The following is a 20904-nucleotide window of genomic DNA, read 5'->3' as shown; positions in this document are numbered from 1 at the left end:
TATGAGGAGAGACTGGATCAACTGGGACTTTATACGCTGGTGTTTAGAAGGATGAGAGGGGATCTCATAGAAACGTATAAGATACTGACGGGACGAGACAGGTTAGATGCGGGAAGAATGTTCCCGATGTTGGGGAAGTCCAGAACCAGGGGACACAGTCTTCGGATACGGGGTAGGCCATTTAGGACTGAAATGAGGAGAAACTTCTTCACTCAGAGAGTTGTTAACCTGTGGAATTCCCTGCCGCAGAGTTGTTGATGCCAGTTCATTGGATATATTCAAGAGGGAGTTAGATATGGCCCTTACGGCTAAAGGGGTCAAGGGGTGTGGAGAGAAAGCAGGAAAGGGGCACTGAGGTGAATTATCAGCCATGATCTTATTGAATGGTGGTGCAGGCTCGAAGAGCTGAATGGCGTACTCCTGCCCCTATTTTCTATGAGCGATTAGAACCATTCAATCCTCTGTGATAGATTGAATAATCCAATACTAAGCAAGTGAGGTCCCCAGTGCTCCAAAGCAATATTGATAATTGATCAGCCAGCCAAGCTCATTAATTGGGTCAAGAAAGGATGGACTTTTTTTTTTAAATGAGCTGAGATACTTCCCACTGAGTTTCAGATAACCCAGCAAGCTAATGCCCCAACAAGGAGATTGACCCTTGCAGTGCAGCTTAACAATGTTCTGAGCAGCTAAGTCACAAGCTCTTAACAGGTAATATTGCAGAAATATTCCTGAGCATTTTAGGCACTTTATCGGGATCAGTTTTTTCAAAGTAAAATTTTGCGCATGTGCAAAACTGTGAATGGCCCATGCAGCCCCTTAAAGGGGCTGTGCAACCCCCCCAAAAATTAGCGGGAACACATTGGTGCCAACCCGCACCTAAATTCTCTGAGCTTAGGAATTAGAGTGTGTTCAGACACAAAGACTGTGCAGTCAATATCAGGTGAACGTGGATTTCCCAGCAGACTGGTTGAGAGACTTAAATCTGATGAGTTTCTGCAGATTTCAGACATCTGGCTTATCAAAAACAAAATCGATGCGTAGTGAGTTTTTCATGAAAATGGTGTGTGTGTTTGCCAGTGAACATTGTATTATGCAAGTAAAGTCAAAATCAAGGTTTGTATGCATGCATTCTTCCACAAAAAAGATTAGGCTGTGTCTCAACAAAACAACTGATAGGGTTGTTTTTTTTTGATAGCTGCTCTGAATTGGAAAGCAAGGAGTTAATTTGCTAGAACGCAGGTGATTATTGGCAAACATGTTACCTCCTCCTGGGGCCTCGAAATGTGTATCTGTTTCCCTGAAACTGCAGTAACAATGTACTGCAATTATTGGACCCAATAACCCAAACGAATGTGATCTCAAATGAATGACTGATTCAGCTTTAACCTCCACTGCCCTTAATTAGCTACAATAAATTCCAAAATGTTTGAATCTGCATCAATATAAACAATATACAACTTCTCTTACTCCAGTGCCAATTGAAATGTCTGACACAAAAAAATATAATTAGTATTTTAGGTTATCAGCTACCATTCTTCAATTTTTGGGGGGACAGTAGAGAGAAAACCAATAATTAAAAATGGCTACTACATAGTATTTAATATATGTAAACATGAGATTTCTTGAACCGGGTTTCAATAAATTTCAATCTTTGTATCTTAAGTATGGATACCAAGATAAATAGAAAAAGATGATTTCTGCTAGTTGGCAAATCAGTAGCAAGGGACATGGGCTGTGGAAATGTTTTTAATACAATTGTTTTTATTGCAGGCAATACCTGTAAGGTAGCATTTATTGGTCACCACTAGTTGCCCTGAGAAAGTGGTGGTGGGCCAGTCGTTTTGCACAATTGAGTGCCTTGTTCGGGTGTGGACAAGTCACGTGTAAACTAGACCATAAAGGTGATAGCTCCCCTTCGCTGGATTGGTTTTTACTTTTGCAACTTTCATGGTTGTGCCAGGCTACAAGTTAGCAAATATACTTAATTCAATTTCAAAACATGCCATAAGGGAATTTCAATTCAAGATCACTTTACTGCATCCGCATGTTCACTGCAAGAAAAGGAAAGTGAGAAAAAGCCTTTTGCAGAGGTTATTTTAGAATATGGAAATGCTTTATCACCAGTGGCTATGGAAGCAGAGAGACTACAAAACAATTGTAAATGGAATTGGGCAAGTGAGAGCAGAAAGAGCGAGCCTGAGGGGAAACAATGCAAGAGGACAAAGTCAGAGTCTGTGAGCGAGCTGAATGTGGAAAACTGAAAAAGAAATTCAAGTGATGTGACTGCTGCAGAGGGAGCGGCCTGGTAGCTAACAGGTGTTTGTTTTATTAAATTGTTTGTTTTTTCATTGTTGAAATTCAGTTGATGGTAGTTACCATTGTGTTTTAGATTTATCAATACCATTTCCAGTGTTTTTAGTTAACTTTTTACTATTTTAGTATCTCAGTCTTTCAGAGGTCAGTTTCCTAAGAGTTTTATAGATCAGTGTCTAAGATGTCAGTGTCTTCGATTTTCAGAGTCACTGTCAAGTGTTTTAGTGGTCAGGATCTGTGATTTAGAGGTCAGTGAATTGACTACCATGGCAGGATAGCAGGAACCCGTTGCATGCGCATCCTGTTCTATATGGGAACTCCAGGACACTTCATACGTCTAAGTATCTCTCGCTGCTCGAGCTGAACCTCCGAGTTTCGGAGCTTGATGAGTGGCTGGAGTCACTGCAGTGCATCCGGGAGTCCAAGAGCTTCCTCAAACGTATGCTCCAGGAAGTGGTTACCCCACTGCCACAGAAGGTGCAAGTGGTGAGGAAATGGGTCACCACCAGACAGGGAAGGTGGTAGACACAAGTCGTGCATGAATCCCCCAAGCCAGTGTTACTCGCTAACCAGTTTTCAGTTTTGAATACCGGGGAGGGGAACAACCCCTTGAGGAATGCATGAAGAATCAAACTCCTATTACCATGGGAGATTTGACTGCATGCAGGGGAAAATGAATGAGTAGAAACACAGAAATCATAGGGGATCCAATCAGGGCATAGACAAGAGTTTCTATAACCGTAAGCGTGATTCCCAAATGGTATGTTGCCTCCCTGGTGCCAGGGTAAAGGACATCACCGAGCAGACAGTGTTCGAGGGGAAGGGGAACAGCCAGAAGTCGTTGCCCATGTTGGAACCAATGACAGAGGTAGAAAAAGTATTGAGGTCCTTCAGGCAGTTTCAGGAGCTAGGAAAAAGATGATGAAACAAGACCTCAAAGATAGTAATCGCAGGATTACTTCCAGTGCTATGTGCCAGTGGGTATCGTAACAAGTAAACAGTGCAGGTAAATGCATAGCTGGAAAAGTGGTGCAGGAGGGATGGTTTCAGATTCTTGGAGCCTGAGATCTTTTTTGGGGGTAGGGGCACCTGTACAGAATGGACAGGTTACACCTGAACAAAGTCGGGACCCAATGTTCTCGCCGAGAGGTTAACGAGTACATAAGAACATAAGAATTAGGAACAGGAGGAGGCCATCTAGCCCCTCGAGCCTGCTCCGCCATTCAACAAGATCATGGCTGATCTGGCCGTGGATTCAGCTCCACTGACCCGCCCGTTCCCCGTAATCCTTAATTCCCTTATTGGTTAAAAATCTATCTGTGACTTGAATACATTCAATGAGCTAGCCTCAACTGCTTTCCTGGGCAGAGAATTCCACAGATTCACAACCCTCTGGGAGAAGAAATTCCTTCTCAACTCGGTTTTAAATTGGCTCCCCTGTATTTTGAGGTTGTGCCCTCTAGTTCTCATCTCCCCGACCAGTGGAAACAACCTCTCTGCCTCTATCTTGTCTATCCCTTTCATTATTTTAAATGCTTCTATAAGATCCCCCCTCATCCTTCTGAACTCCAACGAGTAAAGACCCAGTCTACTCAATCTATCATCATAAGGTAACCCCCTCATCTCCGAAATCAGCCTAGTGAATCGTCTCTGTACCCCCTCCAAAGCTAGTATATCCTTCCTTAAGTAAGGTGACCAAAACTGCACGCAGTACTCCAGGTGCGGCCTCACCAATACCCTATACAGTTGCAGCAGGACCTCCCTGCTTTTGTACTCCATCCCTCTCGCAATGAAGGCCAACATTCCATTCGCCTTCCTGATTACCTGCTGCACCTGCAAACTAACTTTTTGGGATTCATGCACAAGGACCCCCAGGTCCCTCTGCACCGCAGCATGTTGTAATTTCTCCCCATTCAAATAATATTCCCTTTTACTGGTTTTTTCCCCCAAGGTGGATGACCTCACACTTTCCGACATTGTATTCCATCTGCCAAACCTTAGCCCATTTGCTTAACCTATCTAAATCTCTTTGCAGCCTTTCTGTATCCTCTACACAACCTGCTTTCCCACTAATCTTGGTGTCATCTGCAAATTTTGTTACACTACACTCTGTCCCCTCTTCCAGGTCATCTATGTATATTGTAAACAGTTGTGGTCCCAGCACCGATCCCTGTGGCACACCACTAACCACCGATTTCCAACCCGAAGAGGACCCATTTATCCCGACTCTCTGCTTTCTGTTCGCCAGCCAATTCTCTATCCATGCTAATACATTTCCTCTGACTCCGCGTACCTTTATCTTCTGCAGTAACCTTTTGTGTGGCACCTTATCGAATGCCTTTTGAAAATCTAAATACACCACATCCATCGGTACACCTCTATCCACCATGCTCGTTATATCCTCAAAGAATTCCAGTAAATTAGTTAAACATGATTTCCCCTTCATGAATCTATGCTGCGTCTGCTTGATTGCACTATTCCTATCCAGATGTCCTGCTATTTCTTCCTTAATGATAGTTTCAAGCATTTTCCCCACTACAGATGTTAAACTAACCTGCCTATAGTTACCTGCCTTTTGTCTGCCCCTCGTTTTGAACAGAGGCGTTACATTAGCTGTTTTCCAATCCGCTGGTACCTCCCCAGAGTCCAGAGACTTTTGGTAGATTATAACAAATGCATCTGCTATAACTTCCGCCATCTCTTTTAATACCCTGGGATGCATTTCATTAGGACCAGGGAACTTGTATACCTTGAGTCCCATTAGCCTGTCCAGCACTACCCCCCTAGTGATAGTGATTGTCTCAAGGTCCTCCCTTCCCACATTCCTGTGACCAGCAACTTTTGGCATGGTTTTTGTGTCTTCCACTGTGAAGACTGAAGCAAAATAATTGTTTAAGGTCTCAGCCATTTCCACATTTCCCATTATTAAATCCCCCTTCTCATCTTCTAAGGGACCAACATTTACTTTAGTCATTCTTTTCCGTTTTATATATCTGTAAAAGCTTTTACGATCCGTTTTTATGTTTTGCGCAAGTTTACCTTCGTAATCTATCTTTCCTTTCTTTATTGCTTTCTTAGTCATTCTTTGCTGTCGTTTAAAATTTTCCCAATCTTCTAGTTTCCCACTAACCTTGGCCACCTTATACGCATTGGTTTTTAATTTGATACTCTCCTTTATTTCCTTGGTTATCCACGGCTGGTTATCCTTTCTTTTACCGCCCTTCTTTTTCACTGGAATATACTTTTGTTGAGCACTATGAAAGAGCTCCTTAAAAGTCCTCCACTGTTCCTCAATTGTGCCACCGTTTAGTCTGTGTTTCCAGTCTACTTTTGCCAACTCTGCCCTCATCCCACTGTAGTCCCCTTTGTTTAAGCATAGTACGCTCGTTTCTGACACAACTTCCTCACCCTCAATCTGTATTACAAATTCAACCATACTTTGATCACTCATTCCAAGAGGATCTTTTACTAGGAGATCGTTTATTATTCCTGCCTGATTACACAGGACCAGGTCTAAGATAGCTTGCTCCCTTGTAGGTTCTGTAACATTCTGTTCTAAGAAACAATCCCGTATGCATTCTATGAATTCCTCCTCCAGGCTACCCTGTGCGATTTGATTTGACCAATCGATATGTAGGTTAAAATCCCCCATGATTACTGCCGTTCCTTTTTCACATGCCTCCATTATTCCCTTGATTATTGCCCTCCCCACCGTGAAGTTATTATTTGAGGGCCTATAAACTACACCCACCAGTGACTTTTTCCCCTTACTATCTCTAATCTCCACCCACAATGATTCAACATTTTGTTCATTAGAGCCAATATCATCTCGCTCAACTGCCCTGATATCATCCTTTATTAACAGAGCTACCCCACCTCCTTTCCCTTCTTGTCTATCTTTCCGAATCGTCAGATACCCCTGTATGTTTAATTCCCAGTCTTGGCCACCCTGCAACCACGTTTCTGTAATGGCCACCAAATCATATATTATAGTACTATTGGGGAGGGTTTAAACTAATTTGACAGGGGAAGGGGGAAACCAGAAAATAGCAAAGAACAGAAATGAGATCAGAGGACAGATATAAACAGCAGTAAAATTAGCAATATCTCCAAAGTTTCTGGGGCCAGATTGAGGAAACTCGCAAAAGTGACAAAGGAGTATAACTAATAAGGTTGGTGAGCTGCATTCACAAATTGCTACATGGGCTGATGACATGGTTTCATTAACAGAGACATGGCTCAAACAAGACCAAGAATGGGTTTTTAATATTCCTGGTTACCAAGTATCCAGGAATGATAGAGAAGGTAATGGGGGGGGGCGGGGGCTGCGTGGCAGTATTAATTAAGAAATATGTTACAGTCCGAAATAGAAATAATATACTTAATGGTTCTAGGATTGAATCTAGTTGGCTTGAGTTGAGGAATGGAGGGAGGAGCCGTTACATTTTTGGGTGTAGTTTTTAAATAGAGCTCCAAACAGTGAGAAGCAGATAGGTGAGCAACTTGTCAGCAAATTTCAAAGGCGTGTAACAAAAATATAGTAATGTTAGGAGACTTTAATTACCCTAATATAGACTGGGAAAATCATAGTGCTAAGGGTAGGGAAGGAGAGGAATTTCTGATGTGTACAGGAGAATTTTTTCGATCAGTATGTCTCCAGTCCAACAAGGAAGAACTCAGTGTTGGATCTGGTTCTGGGAAATGAAGTAGGGCAAGTGGTGTATGCTGCAGTAGGAGATCATCAAGCTAATAGTGACCACAACATAATTAGGTTTAACGTAATTATGAAAAGAGACCAAAAAAATCAACGGTAAAAATGCTCAACTGGGGAAGAACTAATTTCAGTAACTTAAGAAGGGACCGAGCACAGGTAGATTGGAAAAGGCAATTGCAGGGTTAAAGCAGTCACGGAGCAATGGGAGACATTCAGGGAAGAGATACTTCAGATGCAAATCAGGCATATTCCTTTGAAGGGAAAACTTCGAGCTTTCAAAGCAGTATGGATGCAAAATTAGCTCAAGTGACAGTAAGTAAAGGATGGTGCTGGAGAGATGTTTTCCCGAATGGGAGGTGGTTTGCAGTGTCGTTCCCCAAAGGTCAGTTTTGAGTCCTTTATGCTTTTCCATTTTTCTTCATGAACGGTATAGATTCAGGTGTAGGGAGCAGTACTATAATGTTTGCAAACAATACGAAACTTGGCAACGGAGCAGATAATGATGAGGATAGTTTTACTCTTCAGGATGACACACACAGGATGGTGAAATGGGCAGTTCAATGCTGAGAAATGTGAAGTGATGTACTGTGGGAGGAATAATATGGAAAGACTATGCTATAAATATAATTATATATACTATAAATAGCACGATTTTTCTAAGTGTGGATGAGCAGAGACACCTTGATGCCCATATGCACAAATCCTTAAATGTGGCACGGCAAGTTGATCAGGTGGTTTAAAAAGCATATGGGTTACTTGGGTTTATAAATAGAGGAACAAAATATAAAAGCAAAGACATCAGGCTAGAACTTAATAAATTACTGGTTAGGCCTCAACTGGAGTATGAGTCAATTCTGGGCACTACATTTCAGGAAAGATCTTAAAGGCCTTAGAAAGGATAAAGAGGAGGTTTACTCGGATGTTATCAGGGATGAAAGGCTTCAGTCATGAGGAGAGGTTGGAAAAATTAAGACTGTTCTCCTTGAAACAAAGAAGGGCAAGAGGTTTTCAGGATGCTGATAGAGCAGAGAGAGAAAAACTATTCTTTCTGGCGAGTGGGCCAATAACCAGAGATCACGCATTTAAAATCATTGACAAGAGATCTCATCATCATAGGCAGTCCCTCAAATCGAGGATGACTTGCTTCCACGTCAAAAAGTTCACAGGTATTTCAATGAAGGACCTAAAATTCCAGGTCCGATCTAATTTTTGAAGGTTGGAAGATGCCTGTGCTTGGATTTTTTTTAACGTGTAGTGACTGTTGCACACCAGCCACCACACGGGCTTGACAGAGCTAGGTCTTAGCCCAGTAGCAAGGATTAACCAAGACGACTGGAGACCTGCTCTGCTGCACGGACCTAGTGTGCACACATATTGCAGTGTGGGCTGGCCCATGCTGCCCCTGGGACCTCGCCTCTTCTGGGCCCTGAACTCACGCCTCTCCTGGGCCCCGATCGCGTCCCTCTACAATCTCTCGCCGCTCCTTTGCCCCGACCTCGCCACTCCTGCACACGCTCCAATCACCGACCTGGACCTTGATGACGTCCCTTTTTACTGACGTTGCTCTGCTGCTCCAGCACGTGCTGCTCCCTGGAGTGGTATGCTGCCACGCTGCTCCTTCCGCTCCCTGGCCTGCAAGATAAAGTACACACCATGCTCCCACCACTTGGGCGGGTAATCTGGATTCAGACAGAACTCCTCTGCCCAACCTCTCTCCCTGCAGTTCCCTGCCTTTATTGACCCTTCGAGCAGCACTTGGCTGCCCGCCTGACTGAGCAGCTTCAGGTTCCAAAAGGCCGACTGCCTCCCTTGCTGCCTGTGGAGTGTTCCTAAACGCTCTGCGCCCAAAGACCTGGCCCCCTCACAGACTGACAGAAAGGGTTTCCTCACACAATGGTGAGGGGTATCTGTCCCAATACCCAGACCAATGTACCAGAAAAGATCTAGAGGAGAGCTGAAGATAATTTTTTTCACTCATGTTGGGATCTACTTGAAAAAGTGGTAGAAGCTGATTCCATAAATAATTTGAAAACGGAGTTGGATAGGTACTTGAGGTTGAGGAACCTACAGAGTTGCGGACAAAATGCAGGGATGTGGGATTAAGCACAACTGCTCTTTCAAAAAGAGCCAGCACTGGCATGACAGGCTGCATGACCACCTTCTATGCGGTAAGTTTTTATTAATCTATTTGAAAAAGAATGTAAAAGGATACGGGGATAGAGCAACGTAATAAGATTAGTGTGGATAGCTCCATTTCAGGAGCTAGCACTGGTTCAAAATGACTGGCCTCCTCCTGTAATTTTGATAATTCTGTAGAACAAAAAACTTCATTTTAAACAGTACTTACTTTACTGCATTTGGGTCCAAGGAAGCATAAAGGTAATAGAGACACTTCATTCTTTCTTCTGTCTCCAGATTATGTGGAACAAGATACTGAGCGAAGATTTTTTCCACCAACAACCTAACCGAGAAGGAAAGCACCATTTGCATTATGACAGAAAAAGAATGCTGTGTTGGTCAATTTTAGTTTCTATATAAGACACATATGTATATATTTTATTCATAATATTAAAATAGTGCATATGGCTCCAATCCCACACAAGGATTCTGCACTTGCTCATCTCCCAATAATGCCAAACACTTGTAACTCCCAATTCTACCAGACTCTACCCCACCCTCGCTCCAATACGCAATCAGAACCTTTTCCTCAGGCTCACATATTATGTCACTACCCTTCCAGTGGTTCCTGATCGCAGAACCACCCAGAATGATCCCAAATCCCCAGACAGCTCAGTTATCTGAGAACCTCGTTTTGAAGGTTCTTATGTAAATATATTAACAGATCTCATATGGTACTGTTCACATTGAGTCAGAAGTTTAAGAAGAACAGAAGTGCAATGTTGGGCAGTATTACGAGGGACATCACTTACCAGCATAGAGGTGGCTTTGGGATTCGAGAGCGCCTGGAAGGTGGCCTTAACTGCGATGGGGTCTTGAGGGTCTGGCAATATTTTTAAGGAGCACTGGAGAGAGAGGATCTAGGAACTATTTCCAGTGCTCTACGAACCCAGGAACCTCTATGAAATACTGTTAGACCTTCGTTCTTGTAAAACTTCTGACACACCGAAACAAGCAACTGGAGATCGATTAATATATTTCTCATAAGGACCTTCAATGCCAATTTAAAAATCTAAGCTTTTTCAGGTGCTTTTCGGTTTTTATTTTTAGCATCAAAGGAGAATATAAGAAGCCCAAAAGCCAGGTAAATTCAGAGAATATCAGTAAAAATAAAATTAATTTTTAACACAGCTAAACCATAACAAAACGAGAGAGCGAAATGCTAAGCAACAATTATTTACACAGTTCAGATGCTACTTTTGGACACAGTTCCAAATGTTCTGGCAATCAAAAACACAGTTGAAAAGTAGTGTGAAAATTTTCAGTCGTTTTTTGAGCATAACTTCTCTTGTGGAGAGATACCTATTAAATCTTTGTGCACCTTCTGGATTGTTACGTTTAAAGTGGAAACTCTCCTGCTAACCATTCCAAAATAGGAGTCCTTGATGGTTAAACCACCCAAAGAATCGCTCAGACCCTCATTGTCATTTTCAGGTTAGAGCACCCATATTCCATCAAAATGCATAGACGTTAATACGAAATTGACAGTGTGCAGTTGAACGTGGATAGGAAGACGAGTGGGAATGCATATGCTATAGGTAATTCATGTGCATGACAATGTTACACAGCATTATATACATGGAATTACATAGGATATACAGCAAACATTCCATTCGGCCCAACCAGTCCATGCCAGCGTTTATGTTCCACTCGAGCCCCCTTCAGTCTTTCCTCATCTAAATCTATTAGCATAACCCTCTATTCCCATCGTGTGCATCTATACTATTCGCTTCAAGCACTCCTTGTGGTAGCAAGTTCCACCCTCTCTCCACTCTCTGGGTAAATTCTTCTGAATTCCCTTTGTTTTCGAGGTGACTATCTTATATTAATAGTTTCTCGTTTTGCTCTTCCCTACCATCACAGAAGGCAATCTTCAGCCAATTCGATTCACTCCACGTGATATCAAGAATCAGCTGAGCGCACTGGAAACAGCAAAGGCTATGGGCCCCGACAACATAACGGCTGTCGTGCTGAAGACTTGTGCTCCAGAACTAGCCGCGCCTCTAGCCAAGCTGTTCCAACAGCTACAACACTGGCATCCACCCGACATTGTAGAAAACTGCCCGGCCCTCAAAAAGCAGGACAAATCCAATCCAGCAAATTACCGCCCCATTAGTCTACTCTCAATCATCAGCAAAGGAAGGTGTAGTCGATAGTGCTATCAAGTGGCACTTCCTCACCAATAACCTGCTCACTGATTTTGACCCAGCAATGATGAAGGAACTTCACCTCAAGGCCAGCAAGCGCATGGGAGCATCATCATCTGCAAGCTTCCCTCCAAGTTACACACCATCCTGACTTGGAAATATAGTGCCGTTCCTTCATCGTTGCTGGGTTCCGCCAGAACCACTCTGCTCAATATATAACCTTGGTTCAAACATGGACAAAAGAGCTGAATTCTAGAGGTGAAGGTGAGAGTGACTGTCCTGGACATCAAGGCAGCATTTGACCGAGTGTGTCATCAAGGAGCCCGAGTAAAATTGAAGTCAATGGGAATCGGGGGGAAACTCTCCACTGGCTGGAGTCATACCTAGCACAAAGGAAGATGGTTGTGGTTGTTGGAGGTTAATCATTCCAGCCCCCGGACATCGCTGCAGGAGTTTCTCAAGGCAGTGTCCTCGGCTCAACTATCGTCAGCTGCTTCATCAATGACCTTCCCGCCATCATAAGATCAGAAATGGAGATATTTGCTGATGATTGCAGTGTTCAGTTCAATTCGCAACTACTCAGATAATGAAGCAGTCCATGCCCACATGCAGCAAGTCCTGGATGACGTTGAGGCTTGGGATGCTAAGTGGCAAGTAACATTCGCACCATACAAGTGCCAGGCCATGACCACCTCCAACAAGCGAGAGTCGAACCACCTCCTTATGACATTCAACGGCATTACCATCACCGAATCCCCCACCATCAACATCCTGGGAGTCACTAGTGACCAGAAACTTAATTGGACCAGCCACATAAATACTGTGGCAATAAGAGCAGGTCAGAGGCTGAGTATTCTGTGGCGGGAGTCTCACCTCCTGACTCCCCGAAGCCTTTCCACCATCTACAAGGCACAAGTCAGGAGTGTGATGGAATACTTTCCATTTGCCTGGATGAGTGCAGCTCCAACAACACTGAAGAAGCTCGACACCATCCAGGACAAAGCAGCCCGCTTTATTGGCAGCCCATCCACCACCTTCAACATTCACTCCATCCACCACCGGCACACCGTGGCTGCAGTGTGTACCCTTTACACGTTGCACTACAGCACTCGCCAAGGCTTCTTTGGCAGCACCTCCCAAACCCGTGACCTCTGCCACCTGGAAGGACAAGGGCAGCAAGCACATGGGAGTATCACCACCTGCAAGTTCCCCTCCAAGTTACACACCATCTTGACTTGGAAATATATTGCCGTTCCTTCATCGTTGCTGGGTCAAAATACTGGACACCCTCCTTAACCACTGTGGGAGAACCTTCACCACACGGACTGCAGCGGTTCAAGAAGATGGCTCAGCACCACCTTCTCAGGAGCAATTAGGGATTGGCAATAAATGCTGACCTTGTTAGCGGTGCCCACATCCCTGAACTAATTTTTTTTAAAGTGGAAACACTCACTGTGTCTACTCTCTCAAAACCGTTCATAATTTTAAAGCCCTCTATTAGGTCACCGCTCAGCCTTCTCTTTTTAAAAGAAGAGAGATCCGGCCTGTTCATCCTTTCCTGGTCGGTATAACCTTGCATTTCTGTTATCATCCTTATTAATCTTTTTTGTACCCTCTTCAGTGCCTCTATATTCCTTTTATAATATGGCAACCAGAATTGTACAGTGTTCCAAATGTGGTCGAACCAAGGTTCAATACAAGTTTAGCATAACTTCTCTATTTTTCAATTCTATCCCTCTAGAAATAAACCCTAGTGCTCGGTTTACTTTTTAAAAAAAAGTCCTTATTAACCTGTGTCGCTGCTTTTAGCAAGTTGTGTATTTCTACTCCATGATCCCTTTGCTCTACCCATGTGACCACCTTATTTTTCTTCCCAAAATGTAATACCTCACATTGATAGGTGTTGAAATTCATTTGCCAATTATATGGCCACTCTGCAAATTATTAAAGCCTCTCTCCCCTTGCTCTCTCCCCCCCCGACTCTCTCCCCCCCCCCCCCCGACCTCCGCGACTCTCTCTCCCCCCCCGGCCGACCTCCGCGACTCTCTCCCCCCCCCCCCCGACCTCCGCGACTCTCTCTCCCCCTGAAGAGAAGAATTTCAGCAGGAGTCAAATGGATTTTTTTTTGCATTGGGAGGATGTCGTTAGTGGTGTGCTGCAGGAACTTGGCTTGTTTTCCACATAAACTAATGATTTGGTCATGAGTATCGAGGAACGAATATCAACCAGGGATATTCGATTTACAACCATCATGGAGAGTGAGAGGAAAAACCAAGAGAAATGTCTTTACATAGAGGATTGTTGGAGCATGCCGAGATTCAGCATGGATACGGTCTGCTTAACAGCCTAACAGCCGAATCTTGGCCAGCACTTCATACCCGCAAATTTTGTATCTCGCGTATCATGCGACCCCACAAATTTAGATTACAATTTAGGTCTTCAAAAGTCGCATGATACGCGAGTATATACGGTATGTGGTACCTTATCGAAAGCCTTTTGAAAATCTAGATAAATTACATCTACTGCATTACCCATGTCTACTCTCTCTGTTACCTCGTCAAAAAATTCAATGAGGTTGGTCAACAAGACTTTCCCTTTTGAAATCCATCCTGACTATTAATTATTATATTTTTGGTTTCTGGATGTTCTATTTTTTCCTTTGGTAGGACTTCCATTATTATTCCTACCACCGATGTTAAGCTGACTGGTCTACAGTTCCTTGGACATGTTCTATCTCCCTTCTTAAATATAGGTATTATGTTAGCTCTCTGCCAGTCCTCTGGCACTACACCTTTTTCTAACGAATTATTAAATATGTGTAATAGTGCCTTTACTATCTCTTCCCGAGTTTCTTTTAAAGTGTGCAGATGTAACCAGGGGTAAAAATTGATTATCGACCATTTTGAGGCATTAACATCGCTTGGTCGGTAAGTTTAGCACCTGGTGATAATTAGGGACAGCGATTGGGGAATTGATTTTTAGCCCCCAAAGAAGGAAGAGGAAAGCTAAATCAAACGGTGCACACTTCTCTTAGGGTGTTACTAGTGACAAGTGGGGCGCTACCCTCATAGCGCTAATCAATTTTAGCTGAGGGAATCGGGAGACTCATCAGACATGCTGGCTCCAACTGCTTCTTAAAGGGGAGGGACAATAATGCAGCACAGCCTCAAACTCATCATTCTAGCCTGTGCTGTAGGTGTGGAAGGAGCCGATGGCGACTCAGAGGCCATGCCAGCGTGCTGAGCGATTTAGTGACCATGCCCTGGAGGAGGCGGTGGAGAGGCGATGGGCCTCCATGTTCTCACATACTGGCAGGAGGCCACTGCCAAATGCTTTTAAGAGACTTTGGAGGGAGGTTGCCCAGTATGTCTCCGCCAGAAGCGTGGTCGACAGGACTGGCATACAATGTCAGAGAAAGTTCACTGACCTCACTCAGGTGGTCAGGGTGAGTACATTCTTCTAAAACCTCTGCATGCCACAATGTCAGTCTCATTATTTGTACAGATTGTAGAAACCACCACATCTCAGCACTCATCCACAAACTGTGCCCACATCTTGCCATTCCATACATTAACAGCTAATCAACTACAGTAAGCACATGTGACAAACACAGAGATCCACACTCACTTACATGCTTTATTTTCTCTTGCTGGCCAAACTGGTTCACAACAGATGTGAGCAGGAAAGGACTGGAGGAGGTGAGCCTGAACTAAGGTCCCTCAATGACCTTGGCAAGTGTCCAACAGATCATCAGCCCACAACGTGTGGGAGCTGTAGCACTTGGCGAGGCCAACCCCCCTAGGGACAATAATGGTATATTCTGCACTTCTCCTTCTCTCATGCCACTTCCCCCTCAAAGCACAAGCCTTTGACATTTTGCATTAAAGTATACTGTCTCCATTCCTTGCTCCCTTCCTGCACCCCTCCCCTGAACTTAATCACACTCTTCTGCCATTATGCTTTCAGATGAGCCAGCACGGCAGCAGCCTGTCCCTCAGCCTCCCAGTGAGAGTGACGACAGAGACGAGGAGACCCCATCACTGGGGTTAGTCACCTCAGCAAGCTGTCTCTGACTCCGGCTCGACGACATGGCTGGAGGAGGAAATGTTCCTGGGGTTCAAGGAGGGTGAAGCTCAGGACCCAGCAGCATGCAGCAACACCACAGGGTAAGGGAAGCTCGAGGGCTTGCTCCCCAGAGGGTGACTGACAGCGCAACTTCTGCTCAGCAGGATTCAGATGAGGACCTCGATGTGGAGGCTTTGGTCAGCGGGTCTGCACAGCGAGCTTCTGGGTACAATGGCAAGGGTGCCCGAGGGCATGGATCCACTTGCTAGGAGTTGGGAGTCCACCTCAAGTATTGCACGTGTCTCCCAGCACACCTTCGAGCCCATCCTCAACAGCTTGCAAAGGATGGTGGACTCGCAGATGGACCGCAGGGACCCAGACCCCATGCCGTATCATGCCATGCCGTGGCAGCAGCTATTGCAGCATAGGCTGATGCAAAGCAACGGCTTACTGCTGTTATGGAGTCAATGCTTAGTGGCATGCAGACTCAGTCTGTTCTTGTACAGATTCAGATTGATGCCACGAAAGCACTGACTGGCACTATCGTTTCTGGGTTCCCCGTAGTCCAACGGGGAAGTCACCGGACCGAAGCAGGCCAGCAATCTGTGCTCCAGCAGATTGTTCCGGATACTGAGGCGCTGCCCCTGGGGAGTGGCAGTGTCGGTAGAAGTGGAAGGTGCTGTCCTCTCTCAGGATGATAGCATTCCGGCTCCCACCACTGCCACTTTGCCATTGCATTTGCCGCTGTCTGCACCCCAGCCATCCAAGACCGCTGCTGCCCATGCTGAGGTGGTGCAGTCTGCAGCCAGGCCTTCCAGGCCCATAGCTGGTCGAGGACATTCTGGTAGGCCATCTGCAGTCTGTGTCGCAGAGTGAGCAGATTTCAACCAGCCTTGTTACATCCATTGAGGCCCCATTAAGGAGGAGCAGCAGGGCTGGGTGGGGCGAGAAGGGCCCGGGAGGGAAATATTTTTAAAAAGGGCAGTAAGGCAGTTTTGCTAACATCGTCAGCTAAGTAATTTGTAAATATATTCTTGCTGACAGTTGCGCTCTTATTTTTGAATACCATATGGTTCTTTGTAAATATATTGTTCTTGTTGGTTGTGGGTAGTTATAGTTGATGGTAGGGGTTGCAATAAATGGATAATTTTAAAGTTTAGTTTTTGTGATGGTTTTCATTTGGCATGTGGAGCGTGATGGGGCCTGCGCTGGGCACATAGCCATTTGCTGGTGCCGCGCAATCACTGTGTGATCTCTGGTTTTAGTGGAACCTCTGCCTAATGAGACGGCCCTTGCAGAAGCAACATTGGCACGCTCCCTCCCCTGTTACTGCTGCTGCTCCTCCTCCTCCTCCTTTTCATCCTCATTGTCCGTTCCCTCTTCCCTCCTGAGGTGGACCTGCAATCCCCCTGGTGGCAATGGCTCGGCCCTCTGAATGGCCAGCTTTTTGAGCCCACAATGACGAAAAGGGAGACTTGATCAGGGGACTCCTGCAGGACTCCCCCAGAGCAATCAAGATGGCGGAATCGTTGTTTTAGCACCCCGATAGTCTGCTCGATGAGGTTCCTGGTGGCGGCATGCCTCTCATTATATGCGTGCTGAGCACAAGTGTTGGGGTTGCGGAGGGGAGTAATCAACCAGGTGGTGACTGTAGAAATCTTGGACCTAAGCAGCCAGCCACGAGCTCCATGTGGTGGTTGGAGTAGTGCTGGGACAGTGGTCTGTTGCAGGATGAATGAATCCTGGATTCTGCCAGGATAGCGGGCATTTACTGAGGATGAGCTGCCTGTGGTCGCACACCAACTGAATGTTAAGTGCTAGCCTTTGTGGTTACAAAATACCACTACATTCTGATGAGGTGCCCGCAATGCCACGTGAATGCAGTCAATAGCGCCCTGAACCATGGGGAAGCCCGCTATCCTTGCAAATCCAAATGAGCGTTCCTGCTGCTTCTCTCTGGTCATGCTGAATGAGATCTACTCCCTTCTCCTGCTGTACAGAGGGTCTGTTACATCCCGGATGTAGTAACAGATGGCGAACTGGGAAATGTTTGCTTTATCCCCTGCTGTCACCTGGAAGGAGCCGCCAGCGTAAACATTTCGAGCTAGTGTGACCTTAACTGCCACTGAGAGCAAAGTCCTCCTCCTGATATGAGGCTGGAGGTCTTGCAGCAGCAGGTGGCACAGCTCTGTGACCACCTCCTTGGTGAAGCATCGTCTTCTAAAGCACTGCTCCTCTGACATATAAATATAGGAGAACTGTTCCCGGAAAACCCTGGGAGGGCAAGGCCTCCTGTTGTGACGTCTGCGGGTCCACCCCCTGCCTCTGGCCACATTTGGCATGATCTCTCTCTGCAGCCCCTGCCTCAAAAGTAGTTGCCCGATGCCAAGGTTCATTGCCAGCACAGCATCTATGAATGAGTCAAAGCAGCAGGTCCAAATGTTCTGAGAAATGCTAATGAACAAACTAATAAGCAATAACAAAGCAATAATGTCCACACTGTGAAAGCAGTCAAAACGTTATCTGAAAAGGAAGCAATCAATCTGACCTCCCAATGACTCATCCCTTTAAATATTGCGACAGCAGCGGCAATCCCATATCTGAACGTTTGTTTTTTCTGGCGTGATTAGCACCAAGCGGTAAGTGAAGCGAAGCAAATCGATATTGCAATTGGGCACCAGCAGGGACTTGCACACTCATTGATGTCACTGTCTGATTGGCGCTACAGTGCATGGTGCTAAGTATTCGCGCCGCCGGTAAAAACATAATCAAGCTTGCAAGTGGCGCTAAAATCACTGCGCCCAGGCGATACCCTCTTATGGCTCTGGAATCGCCCGCACGAGCGTTAACTGGTGGCGCTAATACATTGAAGTTCTTGCCCCAGGAGTTTTATCCTCCTTGAATTTGATTATTTTATTTAATATTTCTTTTTTTATTTTAAATGCGGTTATATAATTTCTAATCTCATCTCCCAATGTCATGTACATCTGATCTGTCTCCCTGGTAAAGGGTGAAGCAAAGTAATGATTTAATGGCCCCAAGTTTCCACACGCGGCGAAAAAGGCGCACCTCAGAGCTGGGCGCCTGTTTTTCGTGCCGAAAACGGCGCGGGAAAAAAAGTGCGGTATTCTCGAGCTCCTTGGAGCTCGATGTCTGCTTGGCGCGGCGCACAGGGGGCGGAGCCTACCACTCGCGCCGATTTTGTAAGTAGGAGGGGGTGGGTACAATTGAAATGAGGTTTCTTGGTGCCGGCAACCCTGCGCGTGTGCGTTGGAGCATTCGCGTACGCAGTCTGAAGTAAACATTGGCACTCGGCCATTTTTAAAAGTGCTGCAGAAAAAGTGAAGATTTGTTTCTTGGACCCCTGCAAAGGCTTGTATTTTAATTTTCTTGATATTTCTGTGTGTGAGGGAGTGCTTTTAGCAGCACTGCTGAATAAATCACCTGCTGAAAATCAGTGAGTTCAGCTTTTCACTGCTGAACTTGCAGAACCGGTGCCTGCAAATTAAGGACTGTGTTTGGAGAAATAAAAGTGCCAATTCAACTTTGCAATGGATCAACTTCCACCAAGAACAAAGAATTTCTTGCATGAGGAAGCAAACCATTGCATAATATGTGGTGCACCCATTCTGCAAATTTAAATATAAAGATGTCGATGTGGCTGCCTCTCCCTGTCCAAATGGCCTCAGTCAGTCCCCCTCACAGTTCAAAGGCTGCTGCTGTTCTTTCTTCGGCTCCCGACCAGCCACTGACGCCGCTGCAATCCCATGGCCGAATGGCCTCACGTCCGCTCCTGATTCTTCGGCTCCCGGCCAGCCACTGACACCGCTGCAATCCCATGGCCGAATGGCCTCACGTCCGCTCCTGATTCTTCGGCTCCCGGCCAGCCACTGACGCCGCTGCAATCCCATGGCCGAATGGCCTCAAGTCCATCCGGGTGCTGCATCTTCACGGGGAATGAAGGCCTGCCTCAAGCACCGCAGCTCAGCTCGAAGGCTGCTTGCTGCCTGCCGCTGCCGTCGAGACACTGATGCCACACCGCTGCCTGAAAGGCCTGCCTGAAGCACTTTCACACAGGTAGGAACATGGTTTATTTTAATCTTTTCTTTGCTTATAAATTTTTACTCAGGTTGGATTTATTTGTATTATATCTGTATAAGTATAACTCAGGATTGATTGTAGAATTTAATGACTTCCCTTCCCCACCCCCACCTCGTTCCCGACGCCTAATTTGTAACCTGCGCCTGATTTTTTAAAGTGTAGACAAGGTTTTTTCAAGCGTACAAAAATCTTCACTTACTCCATTCTAAGTTAGTTTGGAGTACGTTTTCACTGTGGAAACTTTGAAATCAGGCGTCAGTGGTCGGACACGCCCCCTTTTGAAAAAAAAATTCTGTTCCAAAGTGAAACTGTTCTACCTGACGAGAACTGCAGAAAACTAAATGTGGAGAATTCCAATTTCTAAGATACTCTGTTCTACACCAGTTGCTCCTAAAAATCAGGAGCAAATCATGTGGAAACTTGGGGCCAATACTTCTGCCATTTCGTTATTGCTGTCTGTGATTTTATTCTCACCGTCCCTTAGTGATCCTTCTCCCATCCCGACTTTTCTTTGATATTTATGTACCTGTAGAATATTTTACTTTGTTTTATGTTCCTTGATATTTCATAGTTCCTCTTAACATAACATAAGAAATGAGCAGGAATAGGCCATTTGGCCCGTTCCCCATAATCCTTTATTCCCTGATCTCTTAAAAATCTGTCTATCGCCGCCTTAAATATATTCAATTACCCAGCCTCCACAGCTCTCTGGGGCAGAGAATTCCACAGATTTACAACCCTCAGAGGAAATACCTTCTCATCTCAGTTTTAAATGGACGATCTCTTTAATATGCCCCCTAGTTCTACATGCCCCCACGAGTGGAAACATCCTCTCTGCATCTACCTTGTCGAGACCCCTCATTATCTTATATGTCTCAATAAGATCACCTCTCATTCTTCTGAACTTCAAAGAGTACAGGCCTAACCTGTTCAACCTTTCTTCCTAAGTTAACCCCTTCACCTCAGGAATCAACCGAGTGAACTTTCTCTGAGCTGCCTCACCAATACCCTGTACAGATGTAGCAGGACTTCTCTGCTTTTATAGTCTATCCCCCTTGCAATAAAGGCCAACATTTCATTTGCCTTCCTGATTACTTGCTGTACCTGCATACTAACATTTTGTGTTTCATGCACAAGGAACCCCAGGTCCCCCTGTACTGCAGCATTTTGTAATTTTTCTCCATTTAAATAATAATCTGCTTTTTTATTTTTTCTGCCAAAGTGGATAACCTCACATTTTCCCACATTATACTCCATCTGCCAAATGTTTGCCCACTTACTTCACCTTTCTAATATCCATTTGCAGATTTTTTGAGTCCCCCTCACAACTTGCTTTCCCACCCATCTTTGTATCATCAGCAAACGTGGCTACATTATACTCGG

General features: G+C 45.2%; 1 protein-coding gene across 1 annotated transcript in view; it reads right to left on the bottom strand.

The window, feature by feature from the left end:
- Positions 1 to 20904, bottom strand: part of pds5a (PDS5 cohesin associated factor A) — a 271909-nt gene that overhangs the window by 102627 nt on the left and 148378 nt on the right. The window contains exon 10 of the mRNA XM_070860770.1: positions 9378 to 9491. Within this exon, the coding sequence (XP_070716871.1) occupies positions 9378 to 9491 (114 nt within the window). The remainder of the gene's footprint in view (positions 1 to 9377; positions 9492 to 20904) is intronic.

Source organism: Pristiophorus japonicus, chromosome 2 (assembly GCF_044704955.1).
Source record: "Pristiophorus japonicus isolate sPriJap1 chromosome 2, sPriJap1.hap1, whole genome shotgun sequence".
NCBI classification, from domain to species: domain Eukaryota; kingdom Metazoa; phylum Chordata; class Chondrichthyes; family Pristiophoridae; genus Pristiophorus; species Pristiophorus japonicus.
The sequence above is the reverse complement of the archived record's forward strand: the minus strand, read 5'-3'. Positions and strand labels throughout refer to the sequence as shown.